The sequence below is a fragment of the Equus quagga genome, chromosome 7 (assembly GCF_021613505.1).
Source record: "Equus quagga isolate Etosha38 chromosome 7, UCLA_HA_Equagga_1.0, whole genome shotgun sequence".
NCBI lineage: Eukaryota > Metazoa > Chordata > Mammalia > Perissodactyla > Equidae > Equus > Equus quagga.
The window spans coordinates 85520443-85544881 of NC_060273.1; the positions used below are offsets into that span (position 1 = coordinate 85520443).

General features: G+C 38.8%; 1 protein-coding gene across 1 annotated transcript in view; it reads left to right on the forward strand.

The window, feature by feature from the left end:
* The window catches only part of MEIKIN (meiotic kinetochore factor), a 91831-nt gene extending 68366 nt beyond the window's left edge, over positions 1-23465 (forward strand). Inside the window, exons 12-13 of the mRNA XM_046667793.1 lie at positions 14981-15104; positions 23434-23465. Of these exons, the coding sequence (XP_046523749.1) occupies positions 14981-15104; positions 23434-23465 (156 nt within the window). The remainder of the gene's footprint in view (positions 1-14980; positions 15105-23433) is intronic.
* Positions 23466-24439: the final 974 nt, after the last annotated feature.

Here is a 24439-nt window from a genome sequence, read left to right on the forward strand (position 1 = left end):
TCTATTTCTTCTTGATTCAGTTTTAGGAGGTTGTATGAGTCTAATTTATGCATTTCTTCTAGGTTATCTAATTTGTTAGTGTAGGTTTTTCATAGCATTCTCTTATAATCCTTTGTATTTCTGTGGTATCCATTGTGATTTTTCCTCTTTCATTCTGGTTTTATTTATTTATTTCTCTCTCTCTTTCTTAGTGAATCAAGCTAAGGATTTGTCAATTTTGTTTATCTTTTCAATGAGTTAGCTCTTAGTTTCATTGATCCTTTCTAATGTCATTTTAGTCTTTATTTCATTTATTTCCACTGTGATTTTTATTTCCTTTCTTCTACTGACTTTGGGCTTTATTTGTTCTTCTTTTCCTAGTTCTTTGTGGTGTAGTTTTAGATTGTTTGAGGTTTTTCTTGTTTCTGGAGGTGAGCCTATATTGCTATATACTTCCCTCTTAGTACTGCTTTTGCTGCATCTCATCCATTTTGGTATTTTGTGTTTTAATTTTCACTTGCCTCCAGGTATTTTTTGATTTCTCCTTTGATTCTTCATTGAACTAATAGTTGTTCAGTGGCATGTTGTGTAGTCTCCACATATTTGTGAGTTTTCCAGATTTCTTCTTGCAGTTGATTTCTAGTTTCATACCATGTTTCACAATGTTGTGAAACTAGAACATGCTTGCTGAAAACATGCTTGATTTGATAGCAACCTTCCTAAATTTATTGAGACTTGTTTGGTGTCCCAACATATGGTTTATCTTGGAGAATGTTCCACGTGCACTTGAGAAGAATGTGTATTTTGCTGCTTTTGGCTGAAATGTTCTCTATAGATCTATTAAGTCCATTTCATTTAAGGCCAATGTTTCCTTGTTGACTCTCTGTCTGGATGATTTGTCTATTGATGTTAGTGGGGTTTAAAGTAGTAGTGGGATTAAAGCCCCCTACTATTTTTGTTTTGATGTCAGTTTCTCCCTTTTGTTCTGTTAATAGTTGCTTTGTATACTCTGGTGATGCTGTGTTAGTTGCATATACATTAATAAGTGTCTTCTTGGTGGAATGTCCCTTTTTGCATTATATAATGTCCACCTTTGTCTCTTGTTATCTTTTTGGTTTGAAGTCTGTTTTGTCTGATATAAGTATGACTATACCCACTTCCTTCTGCTTGCCATTTTCTTGGAATATCATCGTCCATCCCTTCATTCTGAGCCTATGCTTGTCTTTAGAGCTGCAATGGGTCTCCTGGAGGCAGCATATTCTTGGGTCTTGTTTTTTAATCATCTAGCCAGTCTGTGTCTTTTGATTGGAGAGCTCAATCCATTTATATTTAGAGTGGTTATTGATATGCGAGAGCTTAATATTGCCATTTTATGTTTTGTTTTCTGGTTGTTCTATATTTCCATTGTTTCTTTTTCCTTGTGTTTCTGTCTGCCATTTCAGTGTGGTGGTTTTCTGGTTTGTTTTTCTCAGTTTCCTGTTTTTTTATGTTTTGTGACACTGCTCTGAGTTTTCGTTTTGTGGTTACTGTGAGGTGTGTATAAAAGATCTCATAGATGAGATAGTCCTTTATCTGCTGATAGCATCTTATCTCCGTTTGCCTATACAGGTTCTTTTTCCTCTTCCTCTTCTATGTTTTTGTTGTCACAAATTATCCTTTTTTGTATTGTGAGTGTCTCCCTTTACTTCTAGAAGAAAGCTGGTAATATTCATTATTGTCCTACCCCTTATCAGATTCTCAGAATCTAAATTGCTGTGATCTGGAGGGTGAAATGAAGAAGTAGAGAAAAATTTCACCCAAAGAGAATTTCAGAAATTCACTAATTTGCATTGTAAAAATCCCCAGGATATTTTAATTATTCTTTCATTCAACAAATACATATTGAGCATTTATTATGTACCAGACACTGTGCTAGAGTTAGCACAGTGAACAAATGCAGACAGAATATCTGCCTTTCTGTCTGATGGGGAAGACAGAAACAAGAGGAAAATTACAGCTCTGACAAGTGCTACAAAGGAGAGGCACATGGTACTATAAGAGCCTACTTGGCGTAGTTGAGGAGATAACGGAAAGCTTCTCTAAGGAGCTAACAATTGACCCTAGATCTTAATGATAAGTAAGAGTTATCTAGGCAAGGAAGGTTAGAAAGAGTGTTTGAAGAAGATGACTTGGGGGCTGACCCAGTGGCACAGCAGTTAAGTTCGCATGTTCCACGTCAGTGGCCTGGGGTTTCCCGGTTCAGATCCTGGGTGTGGATCTATACACTGCTTGTCAAGCCATGCTCTGGCAGGCATCCCACATAAAATAGAGAAAGATGGGCACAGGTGGTAGCTCAGGGCTAGTCTTCCTCAGCAAAAAGAGGAGGATTGGTGACAGATGTTAGCTTAGGGCTAATCTTCCTCAAAAAAAAAAAAAAAAAGATGACTTGGCATAAGGCCCTGTGGTGGGAAGGGCCTGAGGGAATGCCATCATGACTAGAGTGGTGAAAACAAGTGAGGGGATGATTTAAGATATGGCTGAATGGTGAGAAAAAGTTGGTCAATTTAGAGTTTTTAATGCCACGTTATTGATTTTGATTTTTATGAGTTTGTTAAACTTTATTTTTTATTTTATTTTTTTTTTGAGGAAGATTAGCCCTGAGCTAACTACTGCCAATCCTCCTCTTTTTGCTGAGGAAGACTGGCCCTGAGCTAACATCCATGACCATCTTCCTCTACTTTATACATGGGACGCCTACCACAGCATGGCTTTTGCCAAACAGTGCCATGTCCACACCTGGGATCCGAACCAGTGAACTCCAGGCTGCCAAGAAGCGGAATGTGTGCATTTAACCATTACACCACTGGGCTGGCCCTGTTAAACTTTTAAAATTGAGTAACTTAAAAAAACCCTTTCTCTCAAATTTGTCATTGAGGCAGATTTGATCTAGCAATAAATTGTCAATATAATTCAATAAAATACATATCTCAAAACAAAAAATTCAATAACTTTGCTGTTTTTATTGTAATTGTTTTTAGGATCACTTTTTATTTTTGACGAATAATAATGATTTTCCATTCATGAAAATGATACAAATCTTCTTTTGTTTATTTATTTTTATTTTAGTTTTATTGTGGTATGAACACATAACATGAGACCTACCCTCTTAACAGATTTTTAAGTGTACAATACAATATTGTTATCTACAGGCACAATGTTCTACAGCAGATCTCTAGAACTTATTCATTTTCGTAACTGAAATTTTATACCTGTTTATTAGCAACTCCTTGTTGTCCTCTCCCCCCAGTCCCTGACAATCACAGTTCTGTTCTTTGCTATTATCCAAAAAAATAAAAGACAACAAGTGTTGGTGGGGTTCTGGAGAAATTGGAATCCTTGTATACTATTGGTAGAAATGGTGCAGCTGGTATGGAAAACAGTGTGGAGATTCCTCAAAATATTAAAAATAGAACTACCAGGGGCCAGCCCCGTGGGCGAGTGGTTAAGTTCGTGCACTCTGCTGCAGGCGGCCCAGTGTTTCGTCGGTTCGAATCCTGGGCGCGGACATGGCACCGCTCATCAAGCCACACTGAGGCGGCATCCCACATACCACAACTAGAAGGACCCACAGCTAAGAAGATACAACTATGTACCCGGGGGCTTTGGGGAGAAAAAGGAAAAAAATAAAATCTTTAAAAAAAAAATAGAACTACCATATGATCCAGCAATCCCACTTCTGGGTATTTATCCAAAAGAATTGAAGCCAGATCTCAAAGAGATATTATCACCCCCATGTTCATTGCAGCACTATTCACAATAGCCAAAATGTGGAAACAACCTAAACATCCCATTGACAGATGAATGGATTTTTTAAAACGTGGTATGCAATGGAACATTATTCAGCCTTTAAAAAAATTGGAAATTCTGAAATACAAGACAACATGGATGAGCCTAGAGGACATTATGCTAACTGAAATAAGTCAATCACAGAAGAACAAATACTGCATGATTCTATTTATAAGCGGTATCCAAAATAGTCAGTTTCCTTTTAAAATTAAGTAAAAAGTTGGTTAATTTAAGGAAAATATTAGTATGTAATTGATATGTGGATATGACAAAACAAAGAAGATGATACTGAATAACTAAACTTTGAGATCAGTGCTTTAAAGAATGATTTGGGGGAAGGAGGGAGCTAGGAGGTAAAAGCTGCAGCATCGCTGTCTATGGTGGAGGGCAGAAACGTGACTGGTCTAGACGTTCTTGTATAAATTGTTTAATTATCTTGGTGTTTACCCCATAGCCTACTGCTGTTCAACTTGGGAGCCCATTAATTCTAAGTTTGGAGCTTTTATGGGGTGTGTTTGGGAAGAACAATGCTAATCTTGCCTCAGGTTTTTCTTCTTTGGTTTTGTTGAGTTATAATTGACATAAAACATTGTGTTAAGTTTAAGGTGTTCAATGTGATTTGATACATGTATACATTGCAATATATATATATTGTTTACCAAAATAATGTTAGTGAACACATCCTTCACCTCACACAATTACCATTTAGTAGTTGTGTTGTTATGGTGAGAACATTAAATCTCTACTCTCATAGCAGCTTTCAAGTATACAATATGGTAGTGTTAACTGTAGTCATCATGCTGTACCTTAGGTCCCCAGAATTTATTCATCTTATAACCGAAAGTTTGCACCCTTTGACCAACATCTCCCCATTTCCTCTCCCCCTCAGCCCCTGACAACTACCATTCTACTGTTTCTATGAGTTCGATGTTTTTAGATTCCACATATAAAGTGAGATCATACAGTATTTGTCTTTCTCTGTCTGACTTATTGCACTTAGCTTAATGCCCTCAAGGTCATCCATGTTGTTGCAAATGGCAGGATTTCCTTCTGTTTATGGATGAATAATATTCCATTGTTTGTATGTATGTGGTCTCATTCGTTTTTTTTCCCTTAAGATTGGCTCCTGAGCTAACACCTGTTGCCGATCTTTTTCTCCTTCTCCTCCTCCTCCCCCTCACCCTCCTTCTCCTCCTCCTCCCCTCCCCCACGAAAGCTCCCCGGTACATAGTTGTATATTCTAGTTGCAGGTCCTTCTAGTTGTGCTATTTGGAATGCTGCCTCAGCATGGCTTGATGAGCAGTGCTAGGTCCACAGCCAGGAACCAAACTGGTGAAACCCTGGGCTGCCGAAGTGGACCATGCAAACTTAACCACTTGGCCACGGGGCCAGTCCCATCATTCTTTTTTGATATACATGTACTCAGTACACTATCTTGATCCGGAAGCTTCACCTTTAAACTTTTCAAAAGTGTACTTTAACTTATATTTTGTTCATTGTCAGAGTAAAACATTATCGTTTGTGTCCCCCAAATTTAAAATGATGATTTTAGTGTATTTTTCCTTCCTAACCAAAATACTTGCATTCAGTTTTGTAGCCAGATTTACAAAAATTATTAACATTTATCATTGTTTGTTTCAGTATTCACCCAGTTATCTTACATCATGACCCTCCCTTTTCTGAGTTCTTAACTTTCATTTATTTCTTAATTAGACAAGGTGTATCTGAAGGCAAGATTTTCATGAAGAACACAGTGATGCATTTTCAGAGTTTTTATTATTTGAAAATCTCTTTTTGTCTGTACAGGGGGAATGTAAGTTAAGTATAAAAATCTTAGGTTATGGGGCTGGCCCGGTTGAGCAGCGGTTGAGTGCACATGTTCCACTTCAGTGGCCCGGGGTTCGCCGGTCAGGATCCTGGGTGTGGACATGGCACTGCTTGGCAAGCCATGCTGTGGTAGGTGTCCCACATATACAGTAGAGGAAGATGGGCATGGATGTTAGCTCAGGACCAGTCTTCCTCAGCAAAAAGAGGAGGATTGGCAGGAGATGTTAGCTCAGGGCTAATCTTCCTCAACAAAAAAAATAAATTAAAAAAATATCTTAGGTTGCAAGCCTTTTCTTTTCAGAACTTAGTAGACATTGTTTTATTGTTTTATTTTACAAGTTTCTTTGGTTACAAATACAAAAACTCAGCTCAAGTAGCCTAAGGCAAAAAGCAAAAGGAATATTATCAACTCATAAATGAGAAAGAGAGGATTGAATCCAGAAACTCAACTGAATCTTGTTAGAAATCCCTCTTGAAGCTTCTAGGTGTTTTTATTCTCATCTTGTCTTTGGTTAGCTTCATTTTCTTGGGCTCCTGCTGCAAACAGGCTTCCACAATTCTTCTGTGGTTCATAGCCTTGAGTGAAGGAGGGAGTTTCTTTTTCTGTGTGTGTATTTTAGTCCTGGGTCAGGACACCAGTTAACTTTGCTTGGGCCATATGCCTGCCTCATGGACCAACTATCATTGCCAGGGAAATGTCAAACTATGATTGGCCAAGCCTGGGTCACTTGCCTACATCTGAAGTCAGGGAACCAGGTTTATAGCCGAAAAGAGGATGAGAAACTTGCTGAGCAGACAAAACAATAGCTATCATGGTCCATTGTAATTTTTTGTTTTGTGTTTAGTGTTGAAGAAAAAAACTAGCCTATTTTTGTTCCTTTCCTGATAACTTGTTTATTTTTCTACCTGGTCATTTGTAAGCAGAAAACGTCCTTCTTTTGAAGTACTTGAATATAATTCTTTTTGATTAAAATAAAGGAAGAGGGAACAATCCTGTGTGGTATATTTGAAAATTGTTAAGAAAGTAGATCCTAAAAGTTCTCATCACAAGGAGAAAAGAATTTTTTGGTAAATATATGAGTTTATAATTGTTAACTAAACTTATTGTGGTAATCATTTTGTAATATATATGTATGTCAACTCATTACGCTGTATACTTTAAACTTACACAGTGTTGTATGGCAGTTATATCTCGATAAAACTGGAAGGAATCAAAAGAGGGAGAGGAGGCTTTAGGAGCATGTTGAGGGCTTTCAGTCCTCTTGCACAATTTCTTTTTTAGCTCAAAGATTTTCTAGTATATCTCTGATTATTGCTTAACTTCATTTAATCTCTGTTCTAGTACAAAATAATCTTTATTTGAATGTTTTTGATGTTTTCTGTATTGATCTATCTTTTCTCTTATTATTTTCATCTTTCGGTTCTTTTCCTCTGTGTTTTGAAAGAGCTTCCCAAGTGTTTCCTTCAAAATATTGGAAATTATAGCAACCTCATACAGCAGCTACCTATATAGAGGCTGTTCATTCTGGAAAGGCACTGAGTCTTTGATTTGGGAAAGGGTTGATCTTCAAAATATTTAATAGCTCAGGCAGAGGTACAGCTACTGATCTATCAAAATGGATGTTGGCCCAATCAGATCAACCTCAGATAACTGATACAGATGTGAACCGCAGCTGAGTGTCTGCCCTATAGTCAGATGGTGGATGAGCGAGAAAAGATCCTCCTCTTAATTTTTTCAGGCACTCTGAAAATGGAAGTTTTGTAAGACTGAGACATAATGGGTTTTTCTCAATTCAGTTTCATAAATCTTAAACTCAATGGAGCTTCTACGCTATTTATGGTATAAGATAAACTATTATTACCACTTTTCCTTCTGTTTTTTCTGGAGTAAATAATTATCCTCTTTACTTGTATTGGTTTCCTAGGGCCACAGTAACAGAGTACCACAAGCTAGGTGGCTTCTTAAAACAACAGAAATTTGTTCTTTCACAGCTCTGGAAACTAGAAGTCTGAAATCAAGGTGTTAGCAGGGCCATGTTCCCTCTCAAGCCTCTAGGGAAGGATCCTTCCTTGCCTCTTCTAGCTTCTGTTAGCCCCAGGCATTTATTTCTTGACTTGTGGCAGCACAACTCCAATCTCTGCCTCTATCTTCTTGTAACTGTCTTCCCTCTGTGTCTGTGTCTCCATGTCTTCACGTGACACTCTCCCTGTGTTTTTGTGTCCAAATTTACCTCTTATAAGGACACCAGACATACTGGATTAAATCCTACCCTAATGACCTCATCTTAACTTGATTAAATCTGCAAAGACCGTATTTCTAAATAAGGTCACCTTCACGAGTACTGAGGGTGAGGACTTCAACATATCTGTTTTTGGGAGGACGCAATTCAACCCATGAGACTTGCTTTCTTATTTTTCTGTCTAATCAATCCTAAACTCTTTTCCAGTTATCCATATGGCCTCTCTAGATCTTCAGTTACATCAAGTTTTCCATGAATTTCAACTTACTAAAATCTCTCCTGAGCCTTCTGACCTGTTCTAATATTATGTTCTATATTACCCTCTATGCCTGGGACGTAGTTGTCATCCTGGGCTCTCCCCGTACCATCATCCTGGGGATTACTTTGCCTCTCTCCAGGGTTGGATTTCCTGTTTCTCCTAACCCATGGCTTTCTCTTTCTGCCTTATTTTGGTGGAGTTGGTGACCCATTAGCTTCCTGAGAAAGGGTACATGGTATAGAAATTGTTTGAGACCTTTCATGATTGAAATGTTTTTATTCCGTCCTCATGTATGATTGATAGTTTAAACTGGCTGGAGAATTCTAGGATGGAAATAACTTTCAACCAGTATAACTTGATTATGGTTCTGGTCTCCAGTGTTGTTTTGAGAAGCATGCTGGTTCCTATTCTTTTATTAATGACCAACTTTTCCTCTGTGGAAGTTAGATCTTCTCCTTTTCATCAGTATTCTGAAATTTCATCATGATGTGCCTTCGTATGGGTCTTTTTCCATGCATTGTGCTAGAACATGGGGGATTCGTTTAATCTGGAAACATGTGCACTTTGGTTTTGGGAGGTTTTCAAATTATTTTATTGATAATCTCTACTTCCCTGTTTTTTTCTCCTTTTTCTGGAACATCTATCATTTGGATAGTGGACTTCCTGTACTGGCCCTCTCATCTTCTTATCTTTTAAAAAAATCTTTTAGCCTTTGGTTCTACTCTCTGGGAGATTCCCTTATATTATTGAATATATTGAATATATATTCAAATCTTATATTGAAGATTTTGCATTTATGCTATAGTTTTTAATGTACAAGCGCTCCTTTTTTTTTTTTTTTTTTTTTTTTGAGCAAGATTAACCCTGAGCTAACATCTGCTGCCAATTCTCCCCTTTTTGCTGAGGAAGACTGGCCCTGAGCTAACATCTGTGCCCATCTTCTTCTACTTTGTATGTGGGATGCCTGCCACAGCGTGGCTTGCCAAGCGGTGCCATGTCCACACCCAGGATCCTGACCGGCGAACCCCGGGCCACCGAAGCAGAACGTGTGCACTTAGCTGTGCTACGGGCAGGCCCTACAAGAGCTCCTTTTTGTTCCTTGGATACTCCTTTATTATATCATACTCATTTCATGGTTGCCATATCTTCTAATGTTCAGTAGTTTAATCTTGATGTTTTCTTTTACTACTGTAGTCTCTGTTTCCTCCAAAATGCATCCTTTCTTGTTTCTTTTCCTTTCCCCTCCCTCCCTCTTTCTTCCTTTCTTCTTTCCTTCCTTCCTGTCTCTAACTGTTATGTTAATTACTCAGCTGTCTACTCATATTATTGATTGTGGATCTAGAAAGCTGATTGGAAACTCTAGCTCCTGGATGGGGTTTTTCAACTGTGAAATTCATTGTAGGGTGATATGGCTGAGCCTTTTACTTGTATCAGCAACTTTAGATTTTTCCCTTTTGGACTGCTGAGAGAAGAATCTTTCACTCTCTCGCCTGGAGGATAAAGGCCTCTTTTAGGGCTGAGTCTCAGCACAACACCTCCTCCTTCAGCTGCAGGGAATCCCTCAGAGAGGATACCATCGGTTCTACCCTTTTCATTGAAAAATCCTCCAGTCTTTTGCTTGAGTTGGGGAAGAACAGTTACAAGAAGTGGGAAAGTAGGTCTGGGAATCTGACTGCTTTCTCTTTATATAAATACAGCATTCATACAAAAGAGCCTATGCATAGTTTAAAGGAAAAAATAGATGAACACCCTTGTGCCCACCATGCAAACAATGAAATAGAACATTACAAATTTGTACCCCCCTTACAACCAATGAGTCTCACCGTGATTCCATTCACTCTCTCCTATAAGTAACTATTATCTTGAGGTTTGTGTCATTCATTCCTCTACTTTTATTTTTATTTTTTGGAACTAACATCTTTACTAAATCTTTCTTTCCATGAATGTAGTATATCTCCTCATATATTTAGGTGTTCTTTAATATTTTTCAATAGATTTTTATCATAACCAGAATGATCTTGCATTTTTTTGGTAGACATATTCCTAGGTATTTTATATTATTTGATGCTATTGTAAATTATATCTTTTTGTAAGTTACATTTTCTAATTTTCACTAAGGGAGTATAGAAATACAATTGATTTGTGCATATTTGTTTATCACCAGAACCCTGCTAAATCTTATTAATGCTAATGTATGTCTGTAGATTCTTTTGGATTTTCTATGTAGACAATCATATCGTAAGTGAATAATAACAATTTTATTTCTTCCCTGTGAATTGTACTTTATTGTCCTGGATAAGACCTCCAGTATAACATATTTCTTATGTGGGATCTTAAGGGAAATTTTTTTCAAAGAATCACTGTTAAGATTAAAGCTTGTGCAACTTATTTTATAGATAACTTGTACTAAGCAGAATAAGCTGTGGTAACAAATAACTCAAAAGATTTTAGCAGCTAAAACAATAAAGGTTAATTTCTTGCTTATGCTATACCTCCATTGGGTTGACTAAGGGCTCTGCTCATTGTAGCTGACAGAGCAGCCACCATCTTGAATATTGCCTGAAACTAGGCTAGTGAAAAAAGAAAGCTCTGAAAGGTCTTCTTACCTTGGCAATTAAACATTCTAGCCTGGAAATGACATTCATTACTTCTGCTCAAAACTCACTGGCTACAGTGGTGTAGTGATTAAGTTTTCCTGCTCTGCTTCGATGGCCCAGGTTCGCCAGCCTGGATCCCGGGTGTAGACCTACACACTGCTTATCAAGCCATGCTGCAGCAGCACCCACAAACAAAATAGAAGAAGGTTGGCACAGATGTTAGCTCAGGGCAAATCTTCCTCAAGCAAAAAGAGGGAGATTGGTAACAGATGTTAGCTCAGGGCCAACCTTCCTCACCAAAACAAAAACAAACAAACAAACAAAAATATTTGGTGGGGGTTGGGAGAGGAAAGATGCAAATGAGTTATTCTTTAAAGGTGATATTATATTTTTCTTTACCAATTTTTTAAGATTTTTGAGGGCTTCACTTAAGCCAACATAAAAATAAAGTTATAACACACATAAAATGCCTGGAGGGAAAAGTAAAGACTAAACATCAGGGGCTGGCCCCATGGCCAAGAGGTTAATTTCACGCACTTGGCCTCGGCAGCCTGGGGTTTCACAGGCTCAGATCCTGGGTGTGGACCTGGCACCACTCATCAAGCTGTGCTGAGGCAGCATCCCACATAGCAGGACTAGAAGGACCTACAACTAAAACATACAACTATGTACTGGGGGGCTTTGGGGAGAAGATAAAAAAAAACAGGAAGATTGGCAACAAATGTTAGCTCAGGGCCAATCCTTAAAAAATAAAAAAAAAATTTTAAAAGACTAAACAGCAAAATACTTTGAAACATGTGGGAAAAGTGTGCACAGATGATAGACTGAAGAGACATATGAAATGCTATACAGAGTAAAACATTATGTATTCTCCAAATACAGTGCACAATTCAAATGTGTTCCACATCATAATTTCTACCTAGAAACATAGAATAAATTGGGGGAATGTCTTCGTCTGAAACTGTGATGTCAAAGTATCACTTTGTATCATGTACTTATTTACTGTGTATTAAAAGGCATTGCACTTGAAAAAGGAAAAAAAAACTTGCTGGCCAGAAATGGTCACGTGGCCTTACTAAACCACAAGGGAGCCAGAGAGTGCATCTTCTCCAAGGAAAACCAAAAATCTTTGAGAAACAATACACAAGACCACCAACATCCTTAACTAGGTTGAGAACTTCCCCATATTTCTAGTTCACTATGATGTGAATATGATTTTTATTAAATATTTTTTCCGCATCTATTAGGTACATACTTCTGTATTGACAGTGATTTTTCTCTCTGCTCTTTGATCAGTGGTATCGTTCCACTGTCTTCTGACTTCCATGTTGCTTTTGCGACTCTTCTGTTAGTCTAACTTTCTTTTTTTGTTTGGTTTTTGAAGAAGATCAGCCCTGAGCTAACTGCTGCCAATCCTTCTCTTTTTTCCGAGGAAGACTGTCCCTGAGCTAACATCCGTGCCCATCCTCCTCCACTTTATACATGGGACACCTACCACAGCATGGCATGCCAAGCGGTGCTGTGTCCGCACCCAGGATCCAACCAGCGAACCCCTGACCCCCAAAGCAGAATGTGTGCACTTAACCGCTGTGCTACTGGGCTGGCCCATGTTAGTCTAACTTTCATTCCTTGTAAATTATATGTATGCTGGAAAGGGTTAGCTCAGCAAGCCTGCACATTCCCAAGATCCTCAGGACTGTCTTGGGGCAAGGCTCCTGGGAGATGACCTCTGAGCCCTTGAAGTATCCTGCCTGATAAGAGTGTCTTTGTATGTCCTGAGCCACAGCCAGATAGTTTCTGATAACAATGTGATTTATGGTAAACACCCTAATGCCTGAGACTTTGGGCCACCTTGTATCAGTTTGACCTCTGGGGGACTGGGGTCTGAGTAGCTCAGGTCAATCACACAGGCCCCACATGCTTATGTGACTGACTCCAAATAAAAACTCTGATGTCAAGGCTCACTGAGCTTCCCTGGTTGCCAACATTTAGCATATGGAAGAATTAAATGCTGTCCGTGTGACTCAAGTAGGAGAGGACAACTGGAAGCTTGTCCTTCTGGATTCAACTCTATGTGCCTTTTCGCTTTGCTGATTTTATTCTGTATCCTTGTGCTGTAATAAACCATAACTGGGAGTATAACAGCTTTTCTGAATCCTCTGAGTCCTTTTAGCAAATTGTTGAGCCTAATGGTAGTCTTGGGGACTGATATATCTTTTCTTTCTGGCTTCTTTTAAGTTCTCCTTATCTTGGATACGGTATAATTTCACTGGAATGTGTATGTAAATTGATTAACATTTTTGTTTGCTGTTCTTTTTTAATTCTAATTTTGCTTGAGATATTGGGCTTCCTGAATCTGTGGACTCATATCTCTCATCAATTTGTGAAATTTCTTAGCTGTTACCTATTTTATTCTCTCTGGAATGGTAATTAGCATGTTAAGCCTCTTTCTATCCTCCATATCTTTCAACCTCTCTTGAATATTTTACATTTATTTGTTGTATTCTGGGTAATTTCTTCATTAATTCTCTCTTCAGCTGTCATTTCTACTGCTTAAGCCTCCCACTGAATTTTTTATTTCAGCAATTTTTCTTTTTTTAAGATTGGCACCTGAGCTAACAACTGTTGCCAATCGTCTTTTTTTTTTTTCCCCAAATCCCCCTGGTACATAGTTGTATATTTTAGTTGTGGGTCCTTCTAGTTGTGGCACGTGGGATGCCGCCTCAGCATGGCCTGATGAGTGATACCATGTCCGTGCCCTGGATCCAAACGGGTGAAAGCCTGGGCCGCCGAAGCGGAGTGCTCAATCTTAACCACTTGGCCACGGGGCCGGCCCCAAGAATTTTATTTTTCATTTCAAGAAGTTCTCGTTTTTTTTTCAAATCTGCTTTTTGTGCCTGATAGTTTCTTATTACTTGCTCATCTGTGAGATTTCAGTTGTTAATTTTTTAATCATTTCATACATTGTTATTCTCTCTGATTTGACAGTTCTAATATCTGATGTTCTGGCGGCTTAAATCCATTGTTTGATATGTCTGTACGGTCTTACACGTGTTAGCTTGATTTCGCGTGAGTTTGGTACTTCCTTTATTGTTGTTATAATGAAACTATAGGAGAAGGTGAAATGTGCTTTGGCCATCATTTCTGTTTGGAAATATTCTGAGCTGAATCTTGAAGAACAACTCTGACACTGACCTTGACCCTTATCATTTATTTCCTTGCTCTTATTTGATAAGAATCTTATGGGCCCAAATTGGGGATCCCATCTTCCTAAGAGGATTTGATCTGTTTCTACTACAAAAGCTATAGCTAGGGTTGGGTATCAATCTGGGACCACTTTGGACCCCTTTAAGGATTCTGGATTAGTACCAGAATATCAGGTTCAGCATTTCCTTCTTCCTGCTGGCCCATTTACAGTGTCCTTGTCTGAGCCAGTCACTATTTCCAGGGGCATGGAATACATTGATTGGCTAGGCTGGGTCATGTGGCCATCTCACTGCTCAGAAATGTTCTCAGCTCCTCCTGATCTATAAGGAAGGAGTGGTGTGCAGGCTGGTAGAATGAGTAGATTCTTCCAAGAAAACTGTAGTACTATTTAGTACCAGAAGGATGGAAAATGAATGCTGGGCAGGAAAATAGCAGACGTACACCACAGAGGATGATATGAATTTTACAGTAGAAGAGGTTTCCATGCAGGCTTTCTTTAAAATGGGATAGCCCTTGATAAATACATATCTCTACTTCTGAGTTCTAAGAAGTAAGATATGTCACTTCTGAAAGATGTGGTATTTCTTTATTCAAGAGACTGCTTGATAGGAAATTGTCAAAATTAACTGAATTGGGAAATCAAAGAAATTTAGTGTTTGACACAGAATTAAATTTAAATTTGTGTTTTAGTTCAGTAAATCATGTAAACTTTCTCTCCCACTTTGTGGTGCTTGAATCTCAACTCTGTCATTACTATCTCTCTGTCCTTAAATAAGTTGTCCAACCTCTATGAACCTAAGTTTCTTCATTTTACAAATGGGGATAATATAATCCACCTTGCCTGGTTCTTGTGAGTATTAAATAAGCAAATGTTTGAAAACCAATTAGTGTCTGGAGTGGAGTAACCATTTCATAAATGCTTTGTATTGTTAATATCTATGAAATGTGAATATTGAGACTATTTATCTTTGAAATAAAACAACATACAAAAATAGTACCTGGAAGGAAAAATTCTGAAATATCTGCTTCTTTTTTTTCTTTCTCAGGTTCCTTCAAAAACATCAGAAGTCTGTTATATTATTAGAGCATCACCAGGAACTAGACAAGTGAAAAGTAAAAGTGTTATTGTAAAGAAGAAGACATATTCTCCTCCTAAAGATATTCCTCAAGGTACTATAGTATGAATACGGAGCCTACTTTTTGGAAGATATAAAACATTTTTTCATTGTAAATTCCTTATATACACAGGAAGGGCATTTATAAATTGTCTTCTGGGGGGTTCTTGCACACAGTGAAAATGATAAAGTTGTAAAAAGTTTGGTAGTACTATTTTTGTATGTTGTTTTATTTCAAAGATAAATAGTCTCAATATTCACATTTCATAGATATTAACAATACAAAGCATTTATGAAATGGTTACTCCACTCCAGACACTAATTGGTTTCAGAACCTGAGTAAAATAACTTTTTGAAAGTCAAATACTTCATCTTTTGAAAAATTATCTGATGCTGTTGATTTAAAATGTATTTATCTAGGATACTTCCTCTTATAACTTTTGAAATTTAGCGTTGTTGAGTTTCATTTTTAGTAGCATTCTTTTTAAAGATATGGAGATATTTTTACATTCACTTAACGTTGGTTGAGCACTTCCTCTATGAAAAGCATTGAGCTAAGCACCTTATTATATCTCATTTGTTTTTCACTATGACTTTATGATAGATAGAATGTGTACTATTATCCTCATTTTATATATGAAGAATCTGAGGCCTAAAGTAGTATGCAATTTGTCCAAGATCATACTGCTACCAAGTGGTGGAGAGGAATTCAATCTTTCAAGGCTTCTAAACACACATTTCCTTAAACTGTATTTAATCCCCAAATAAAGACAATAACAAAGTCATACTTCTGTGTAATCTAATACAACTCTCCTACAAACAACCAAAAATATGCTAACTCCTTCCCTAGAAGAGGATGCAGAATCCTTGGGTGAAGTTTACTCTTCTCCTTGATATCCCATAATTCGAGTACTGTGATATAAATTTAACTATTATTAATGCATCTTATGTTAGATAGTATGGGGATAAGACAGGGAAGAAAACAAAGATATTTGCTTAACTAGTCATGTGGTTGTAACTGGTATTTATAACTGTCTTCCTCCACTACCCATTCTGTATTCCCTCTGCCCTCAGCAAGCCCTTCAGCTGGTCGTGGTTCTTTAACTGGTTGGGTGACACAGACCCTCGTTTCTGAAGGGTCTGAGCCCTTAGTAGTCCTGTTTGTGTGGGGTTGTTGTAGTTTTCCGTTGACTTCAATCACAGGGCATGGCAATAGTAAGAGATGCCCTAAGGGATCTCTTGTACTCCAGATATACTTTTCCTGACCTCCACTGTGGAGTAGTAGTCCAATTTCCCCTTTGAAATCAGGATCAATCCGCACAGCCAACACAATAAAACTCCCTTCTTTGCCTGTTCACTCAGAGGCATGAGGAGCCCATAGTGGCCAGGTGGCAGTCTCAACTTTCAGTTCAATGGAATCACTGTTGTGTCTCCTGGTGGAAGCATTCCTCCCTTTGGAACTAAGACCTCTAGGCCAATAGAGCGTAAAGTCATGGGAACAGGAAGCAAACATTTTGCTCGTGGGTCACCAGGGGTAATATTGAATGATCCCACTTCCATTTCCACCCCTCGATCCTGGACTTGTAAATCCTGGCTATGGAAGAAACAGCACCATATTGGATGCTGATTCAAAGCATATACAACCTTGTGGAGAACCTTGCCCCAAGCCTAAAGGGTATTGCTACCTAGCTGGTGCTGTAAATGAGTCTTCAAAAAGGCCATTCCACCATTCTATCAAACCAGCTGCCTCAGGATGGTAGGGAACATGGTAAGACCAGTGAATTCCATGAGCTTGGGCCTATTGCCATACTTCTTTTGCTGTGAAGTGAGTTCCTTGATCGGAAGCAATGCTATATGGGATACCATGATGGTGGATAACATATTCTGTAAGTCCTTGGATGGTGGTTTTGGCAGAAGCATTGTGTGCAGGAAGGCAAATCTATATCCAGTTTAAGTGTCTATTCTAGTAAGAATAAAATGCTTCCCCTTCCCTGATGGAAATGGTCCAATGTAATCAACCTGCCACCAGGTAGCTGGCTGATCAATCCAGGGAATGGTGCCATAATGGGGACTAGGTACTGGCCTCTGCTGCTGACAGATTAGGTACTGAGCGGTGGCTGTAGCCAGGTTGACTTTGGTAAGTGGAAGTCCATGTTGCTGAGCCCATGCATAACCTCCATCCCTGCCACCGTAGCCAGTTTGTTTATCATCTTATTGGGCAATGACAGAAGTGGCTTGGGAAAGAGGCTAACTTGTACCCACAAAACAGGTCATCTTATCCACTTGATAATTAAAATCCTCCTCTGCTGAGCTCACCCTTTGGTGAGCATTCACTTGAGGCACAGATATCTTCACATTTTTTGCCCATTCAGAGAGTCTTATCCACATGCCTTTTCCCTAGATTTCCTTGTCATAAATTTTCCAGTCATGTCCCTTCCAAGTCCCTGACCATCCAGCCAAACTATTGGCCACAGCCCATGAATCAGTATATAATTGTATATCTGACGATTTTTTCTTCCCCAACATAGTGAATAACGAGGGGCAGTGCTCAAAGTTCTGCCCACCGGGAGGATATCACTTCACCAGTTTCCTTCAGGGATATCCCAGAAAGCAGCTGTAGTGCTGTAGCTGTCCAGTTTCCGGTGGTGCCTGCATATCATGCAGAACCATCTGTAAACCAAGGCTGAGTTTTCTTTTTCGCAGTCAACTGATCGTAGAGAACTCCCCATGATGCCATGAGTGTAGGCTGGAAGAGAGAAGGTAATGTAGCAGGAGTAGGAGCCATGGACATTTGGGCCACTTCCTTGTATAATTTGTGCCTTCAGAGCCTGCTTGAGTCCAATCTTGTAGACACCATTTTCATATGATAACAGAGTGCTGCTCTTCACAGCCAACTTTAAAGCATCAGACAACTCACAATGCATGATGAGCAGCTTGTCTCTCTTTGAAACTTGGTGGCTCATGGTTAAGCATTCAGTCTCTGTTAAGGCCCAGGAGCAGGCCAAAAGCTGTTTCTCAAAAAAAAAAAAAAAAAAAAAAAAACACAGAGAGAGAGAGTAGTTATCCACAGAGGATGGCAGGGCTTTGCTCCAGAATCCTAAGGGCCTGTGCTGTGATTCACCTACAGGCTCCAAACAGCATCTGTACCTGCCGCTGATACTTCAAACACCATTGGATCTGCTGGATCAATATGGTACAAGTGGCAGATTATATTGCACAGTAGCCAGGATTTGTTGCAGAGCCTTTTCTTTGTTCTGAGACCCTCAAAACCAGCATCTTTTTAGGTCACTTAGTAAATGGGCTGGATTAGTACACTCAAATGAGGACTATGTTGACTCCAAAATCTAAAAAGGCCCACTATGCATTGTGCCTCTTTTTTTGTTATAGGAGGGGCCAGATGCAACAACTTATCCTTTACCTTAGGAGACATATCTCTCGTATCACTGGACCCTTAGAAATTTTGCTGAGGTGCAAAGAGACCCAGAAATTCCACTTCCAGGAATATATCCAACTGTAATATGTACATATGTTCATCAAAAGATGTATACTAGAATGTTCGTAGCAGCTCTGTTGATAAAAGCCCCAAACTGGAAACTATCCAAATGGCCATCAGCAGTGGAATGGATAAAAAAAGCTGTGATATATTCATTCTTTGGAGTGCTATATAGCAGTGAGAATCAACAATGTACAGTTACATGTAACAATATTGATGAATCTCACATAAGGAGTCAGACACAATAGAGTGCATTTAATATTACTTATATTTAGTACAAAGTAGGCAAAACTAAACTATGATGGAAATAACCATAGTGAATGTCCTTGTTGGGGTGGGGGTATGAACTCGAAAGGATTATAAGAGGGAATTCTACGGTGCTGGTAGTGTTCTGTTTCATTATCTGAATGCTGGTTACATGAGTGAGTTAAATTTGTGAAAACCCATCAAGCCGTACAGTACACCTATGTGTACTTCTCTGTGTGTATGCTATACTTTAGTAAAAAGTTAAAATGTAAAAATAGGGAAACTTTCTTTAATTTGATCTTTATGGCCTTTCATCTTTCTTTATGACATCAGCTAATGTCACAATTCTGGGTTTAAATGTGCAATAAATCAAAACAGAAATGTGTCTGGGAAGTTCTTTTGAGTGTTCAGACCAAAATTTTTAGTTTAATTTACAGAAAGACCCCCTGATGCATGTTGAATCAATTGTGCCACCTCCTGGCTTCTTTCTAGGCTCTCACCTTATTTAGCAGCCTGTTCATTTAAGTAATTACCTTTCAACCTCTGGCCACTTGTCTCTCCTTTCCTTTAGTAAAAATAGCAAAGCCACAAGCTAACTGGTGGTCATGTTATTTTAAACATGCAGCAGCCTATTTTTAGTGCTGGCATTTAACATTTTAGCTAGTTTGGCAGTAATCTAATCAGGACTACAGAGTGAGGTTCACTTTTGATAGTCTAGGACCCCTGTTCAGTATGCTGCTTGTTCATTAATAACTGGCACTATGCTGATTAAAGAAAAAATTTGGTGAAAGTACACCACTATAGGAGTCCAAAAAAGATGTGAGAGAGGAGGTGGTGTGGGCAAGAAGAGGTCCAAGAATGGTGACAGCCAGACAGAAGAGCCTTAGTAAACATCTAGCCCAAGGTTTCTCAATGTGTGGTCCTCTGACTACCTGCACCAGAATCACTGTAGACCTGGTAAATTATAATCTCTAGAGATATGGCACAGGAATCTGCAATTTGATGACCGCTGAAAGGGATATCCAATAAGGTCTAAAATTTGAAAGCATATAATGATCTAATCTATTTTGCTCATTTTACATGTAAGAAAAATGACCTGGCCAAATCAATAAGTGACTTGCCCACGTTCACACAGCTGATTACTGGCTGAATTAGAACTACTGCTTAGCTTTCTCAGTTTTCAGTAATTTGACTGGTTGGTTGTCAAATAGGAGATGGTGGGTACAGTAGATAGGGCTCTGAGTTTCCCAGTTCATCCAGCCAGACAAAGCAGTTTTACTTCTCTTTGCTTTGCACATTGGGCTTCTGTATTCTACTTAAACAGAGACTTTTTTTTTTTTTGCGCCAAGAAAAGGCTTGGGCAATCATCGCTTTGTACTTCTTACAGTTATAGCAATGGATGTTTAGTATATTGGTACTTTAATTTGTCCAACAAGCATGCATTCGGCACTGCAATATTAGCTAGGATATGAGTACAACCATAGCTCTCTGGGGTTTACAGACTAGTGATGAAATAGTCACAGTGTTCTCTATAAGGTGATAAGCTAGAAGTAGAACAAGGCATTATAAGAACCCAGGAGGGGATACTTTTAACTTTGCTTTGAAGTGTCAGGGAACACTTCCAAGCTAACAATACCTTTTGGAAAATCAGACAGAACCTGTAGCTATCCTTATAGTAAGATTTTAAGATTTATATTTTATTTTGATTTCCAGAAGAGATGATAAATGATGTGTTATAAATTCATATCTCAAGCTGGTAGTAGAATATTCATTATTCATTTTACAATAATTATTATTTGCTTCTATAAGTTAGGTTAATTCCTGAAGTCTAGCTCACTACATTTCCTTTTCTCTCTTTGAAAACTATTCCTTTGTTTTTATTAATTTACAACAAACCTAAAATATGTGCTACGTTACTGTATTTGATGATAGATTTGGTTATGCTATCTCATGTAAAAAATATATCAGTTAAGTGTAGTCCTTGACACAGACACATTGATCTAATACAAATACAGAAATGAAGTATGCCAGTTAGTTTGTTGGGGAAAAAGAAATCAAACTTGACATCATGGAGACCTTTTAAGCCTGTTGATTTGGTGTCATGTAGCTATAGAATAAAAAGATGAAGTTCTGCAGTTGTTTGGTTCATTCATTCAGCAAATATTTATTGAGTCTATATGTCATGTGCTACATGCAGTTAGTTGCTGGTAATATTAAGATAAAGACATAGTGGTCTTTATGAAGTTCGTAGCTCAGAGAGGAAGTCAGATACGTAATACAAGTCCAGAGGAGGCACAGGTGCTTTCATAGAGTTATATGTGAGACCCTGTTGGGGTACATAGGGAAGATAGGAAATGCTCTGAAGGATGACCTGAAGCCCTCAGGGGTATGCTGAGCATAGGCCTTCTAGGCAGAGGCACCGGCATAAATAAATGCACAGAGGCTTTAAAGCATCCTCGGGTAGTTAAGGAACTGAAAGTAGTTATGTTCGGCTGGAGTAGAGATTGGACTCTCTGAGAACTTAGTCTTGAGCAGTAATCAGGGGTCAGATCGTGGAGAGCCTCCTATGCCATACTGACTTTTGACTGTATCCTGGGCAAATTGCTTTTTAATTAGATCATTCTGGCTAGAAGTGTGGAGTAATTTGCAAAGAAATGAACCTGGAAGCGAAAAGATCAGCTGGGAGTTTTGCAAAAGTCCTGATGAACAAAGTTGAGAAAATAAGGATCTGAGCTTTGTATCTCAAATTGTGGTACTCAGACCACCTAAGGAATTTTTAAAAAATGATGCAAATTCCCAGGTCATTGCTTCTTCAGTGATTTTATTCAGGAAATCTGGGATTTTAGAACCAGTGTAAACTAAAAATGTTTATTGGTATAATTGTCAGGGCTTAGTGACTGATTAGGTACTAGTACAGGGTAGTGAAAGAGAAGGATAGTTAGAGGATGACTCCTGAGTCTCTTGTATTGTGAAGTATCAGAAATGATGCGTTCTAGGTGATGTCAGGGGAAAATATAGGACATAGCCCTGGAAGTATGAAGGCTAAGCAGGGGTAGGTGAGACTAGGTAGTTGAATGGGCTGTTTACCCAATGGGAAGTTACTCAAAAGTTGGTATGCAGGGGCCGGCCTGGTGGAACAGCGGTTAAGTTCGCACATTCTGCTTCTTGGCGGCCCAGGGTTTGCCGGTTCACATCCTGGGTGCGGACATGGCATCACTTGGCATGCCATGCTGTGGTGGGCGTCCCACATATAAGGTGGAGGAAGATGGGCATGGATGTTAGCTCAGGGCCTGTCTTCCTCAGCAAAAAGGAGGAGGATCGGTGGTGGTTAGCTCAGGGCTAATCTTCCTCAAAAAAAAAAAAAGTTGGTATGCAGAGGATGACTGTGGCCCAGTTTCCAAAGTCTTTAATAAATGAGCAGACAGTGTCTGAGGTCAGTAAAGACAACAATAAGGAGGAGTAGAGGGTAGAATAGCCAGTGCTTCCCAAACTTTAATACAGTCGTGAATTGTTTAAGGATCCTGTTAAAATGGAGATTTTGATTCAGTAGGTCTGGAATGGAGCCCACGATTCTACATTTCTAATAAACTGCTAGGTGATGATGAAGTTACTGGTCCATGGGCCACACTTTGAATAGCAAAAATATAGGTCTCGTGTTCAAACTTAGCTGCACATCAGACTTTCCTGGATATTTGAGTCCCTTGCCCAGAGATTCTGATCTAATTGGTATGGAGTATGGCCTGGATATCAAGGATTTTTAAAAGCTCAGGTAATTCTAAGGTGCAACGAAGTTTGAGAACCATTGATATAGGCTGATTAGGCCAGGGGAAGACGTGTATCTTAGTAAGAAAGTGGCAATGGGAGTAGGTAAAGCTGCCTCTACTCTGGATCTCCTGGTACAAGATATGGGGGGAAGCCCCAGAATTCTGTACTGGGAAGAACGTGGGTTCAGCTACAACAAAGAGTAGGAGAATGCAAAGGAATGGTGGGTAGGAAAATGTGAGAGGCTTCTTCCTGGGTGGTGGCTGAGGAGGCAGGGATGAGAAGCACAACTGGATCAATTCCTCCAGGTTACAAGGCAGGGGTTAGAGGCCTTATGATGGCCCCAGACAGCTGTCTTTGCTACACTTTCCACTGGAATGTTATTGAGCAGGTCTCTTTGTGTCTCCAAAGAGAAGTGTTCTCAGCATGTTCAGGAAGGAGTGAGCCAGCTATTCCTTTTTTTTTTCCAATGGCCTCTGGAATTGTTTCCTAAGGCTTGACTGAGTGAAACTAGAGTGGCCTGGGCATCAAGAGTTCTCTCCTTCAGGGGCCGGCCCAGTGGCACAGTGGTTAACTTCACACGTTCCGCTTCTCGGCAGCCCAGGGTTCCCTGGTTTGGATCCTGGGTGCGGACATGGCACCACTTGGCACGCCATGCTGTGGTAGGTGTCCCATATATAAAGTAGAGGAAGATGGGCACGGATGTTAGCTCAGGAGCAGTCTTCCTCAGCAAAAAGAGGAGGACTGGCAGTAGTTAGCTCAGGGCTAATCGTCCTCAAAAAAAAAAAAAGAGTTCGTTCCTTCAGGGACTGGTTATTTGTAACTATGGGACACCTGCTTGTGATGTATATGAAGTAATCTATTGTTATATTTTTTTCTCCAGATATTATAATAAAAACAAATGGCAGGATGTAGCAGCTGTGGCTGAATTTAAACTACTTTGAAGACATGAATATGAAGTCAAAGTCTGTGAAACAAAATGTCTGCCTGAAATTGCATGAAATTCGAAGATCAGAAACCTCTAATTATTTGTGATATATCCTGGTGTTGAAATTCTACTGAGATTCTTGTAATTTACCTTTAATAGTTAAGAAGGAAATATTTTTCTTTATGCTTCTTCAATACATATGTATTTGTGTTGTAAAATAAGAACAGATAGCTTATATTAGAAGACTGTACACTAAATAGATGATTCCAGCTATCTATAAAGAGCCATCACCAGAATACTATGTAACTTCCTTTGATTGTTTTTTCCCAAAGTTTATCCTTTCTATGGATTAAAAGTAGTAAAGTTGTTGAAGCGCTAAAAATGAAAATGCTTATATTACGAGCTATTTTTAACAGAACTTAATTGAAACCACATGAGTGAGAGACCTAATTCCAGGTCTGACTGAAAGAAACTCTATACTCAAGGTTTGCTGAAGCAGGGAATGTATAATATGTACAAGCAATCATACACTAAGTATTGAATATATTACCTCATCCCCAACAACTTTGTTTAGCTAATACTATCCGCAGGTTGGTCTTTTTTTTGGTAAAATAATTTGTTGTGGCATCTTGACAACGCCCTTCCTAAAAAGCAGCAATCCTGTTGTCAGTGAACATAGTACACTTGTATAACTGTTGGTGAGATTTTAGCTCTGATGGTTATACTAATGTTATTATACATAAAAGTAAGTAAGAGTAAAAATTTCAAAGCTGCTTAAATAAGAAAGTTCTAAAATCGATAGAATAATTTGAGGTTATGTAATTCATATAGTATTGATTTTTAAATAGGAGTCTTGTGAAGATAGTCTTGTAAATAATTTGACAAGGCCTTAAGCCACTAACAAAGCTATTTTTGATTTGTTTCACATTTTCATATGGAGGTGAAATATGGGAAAATTGTT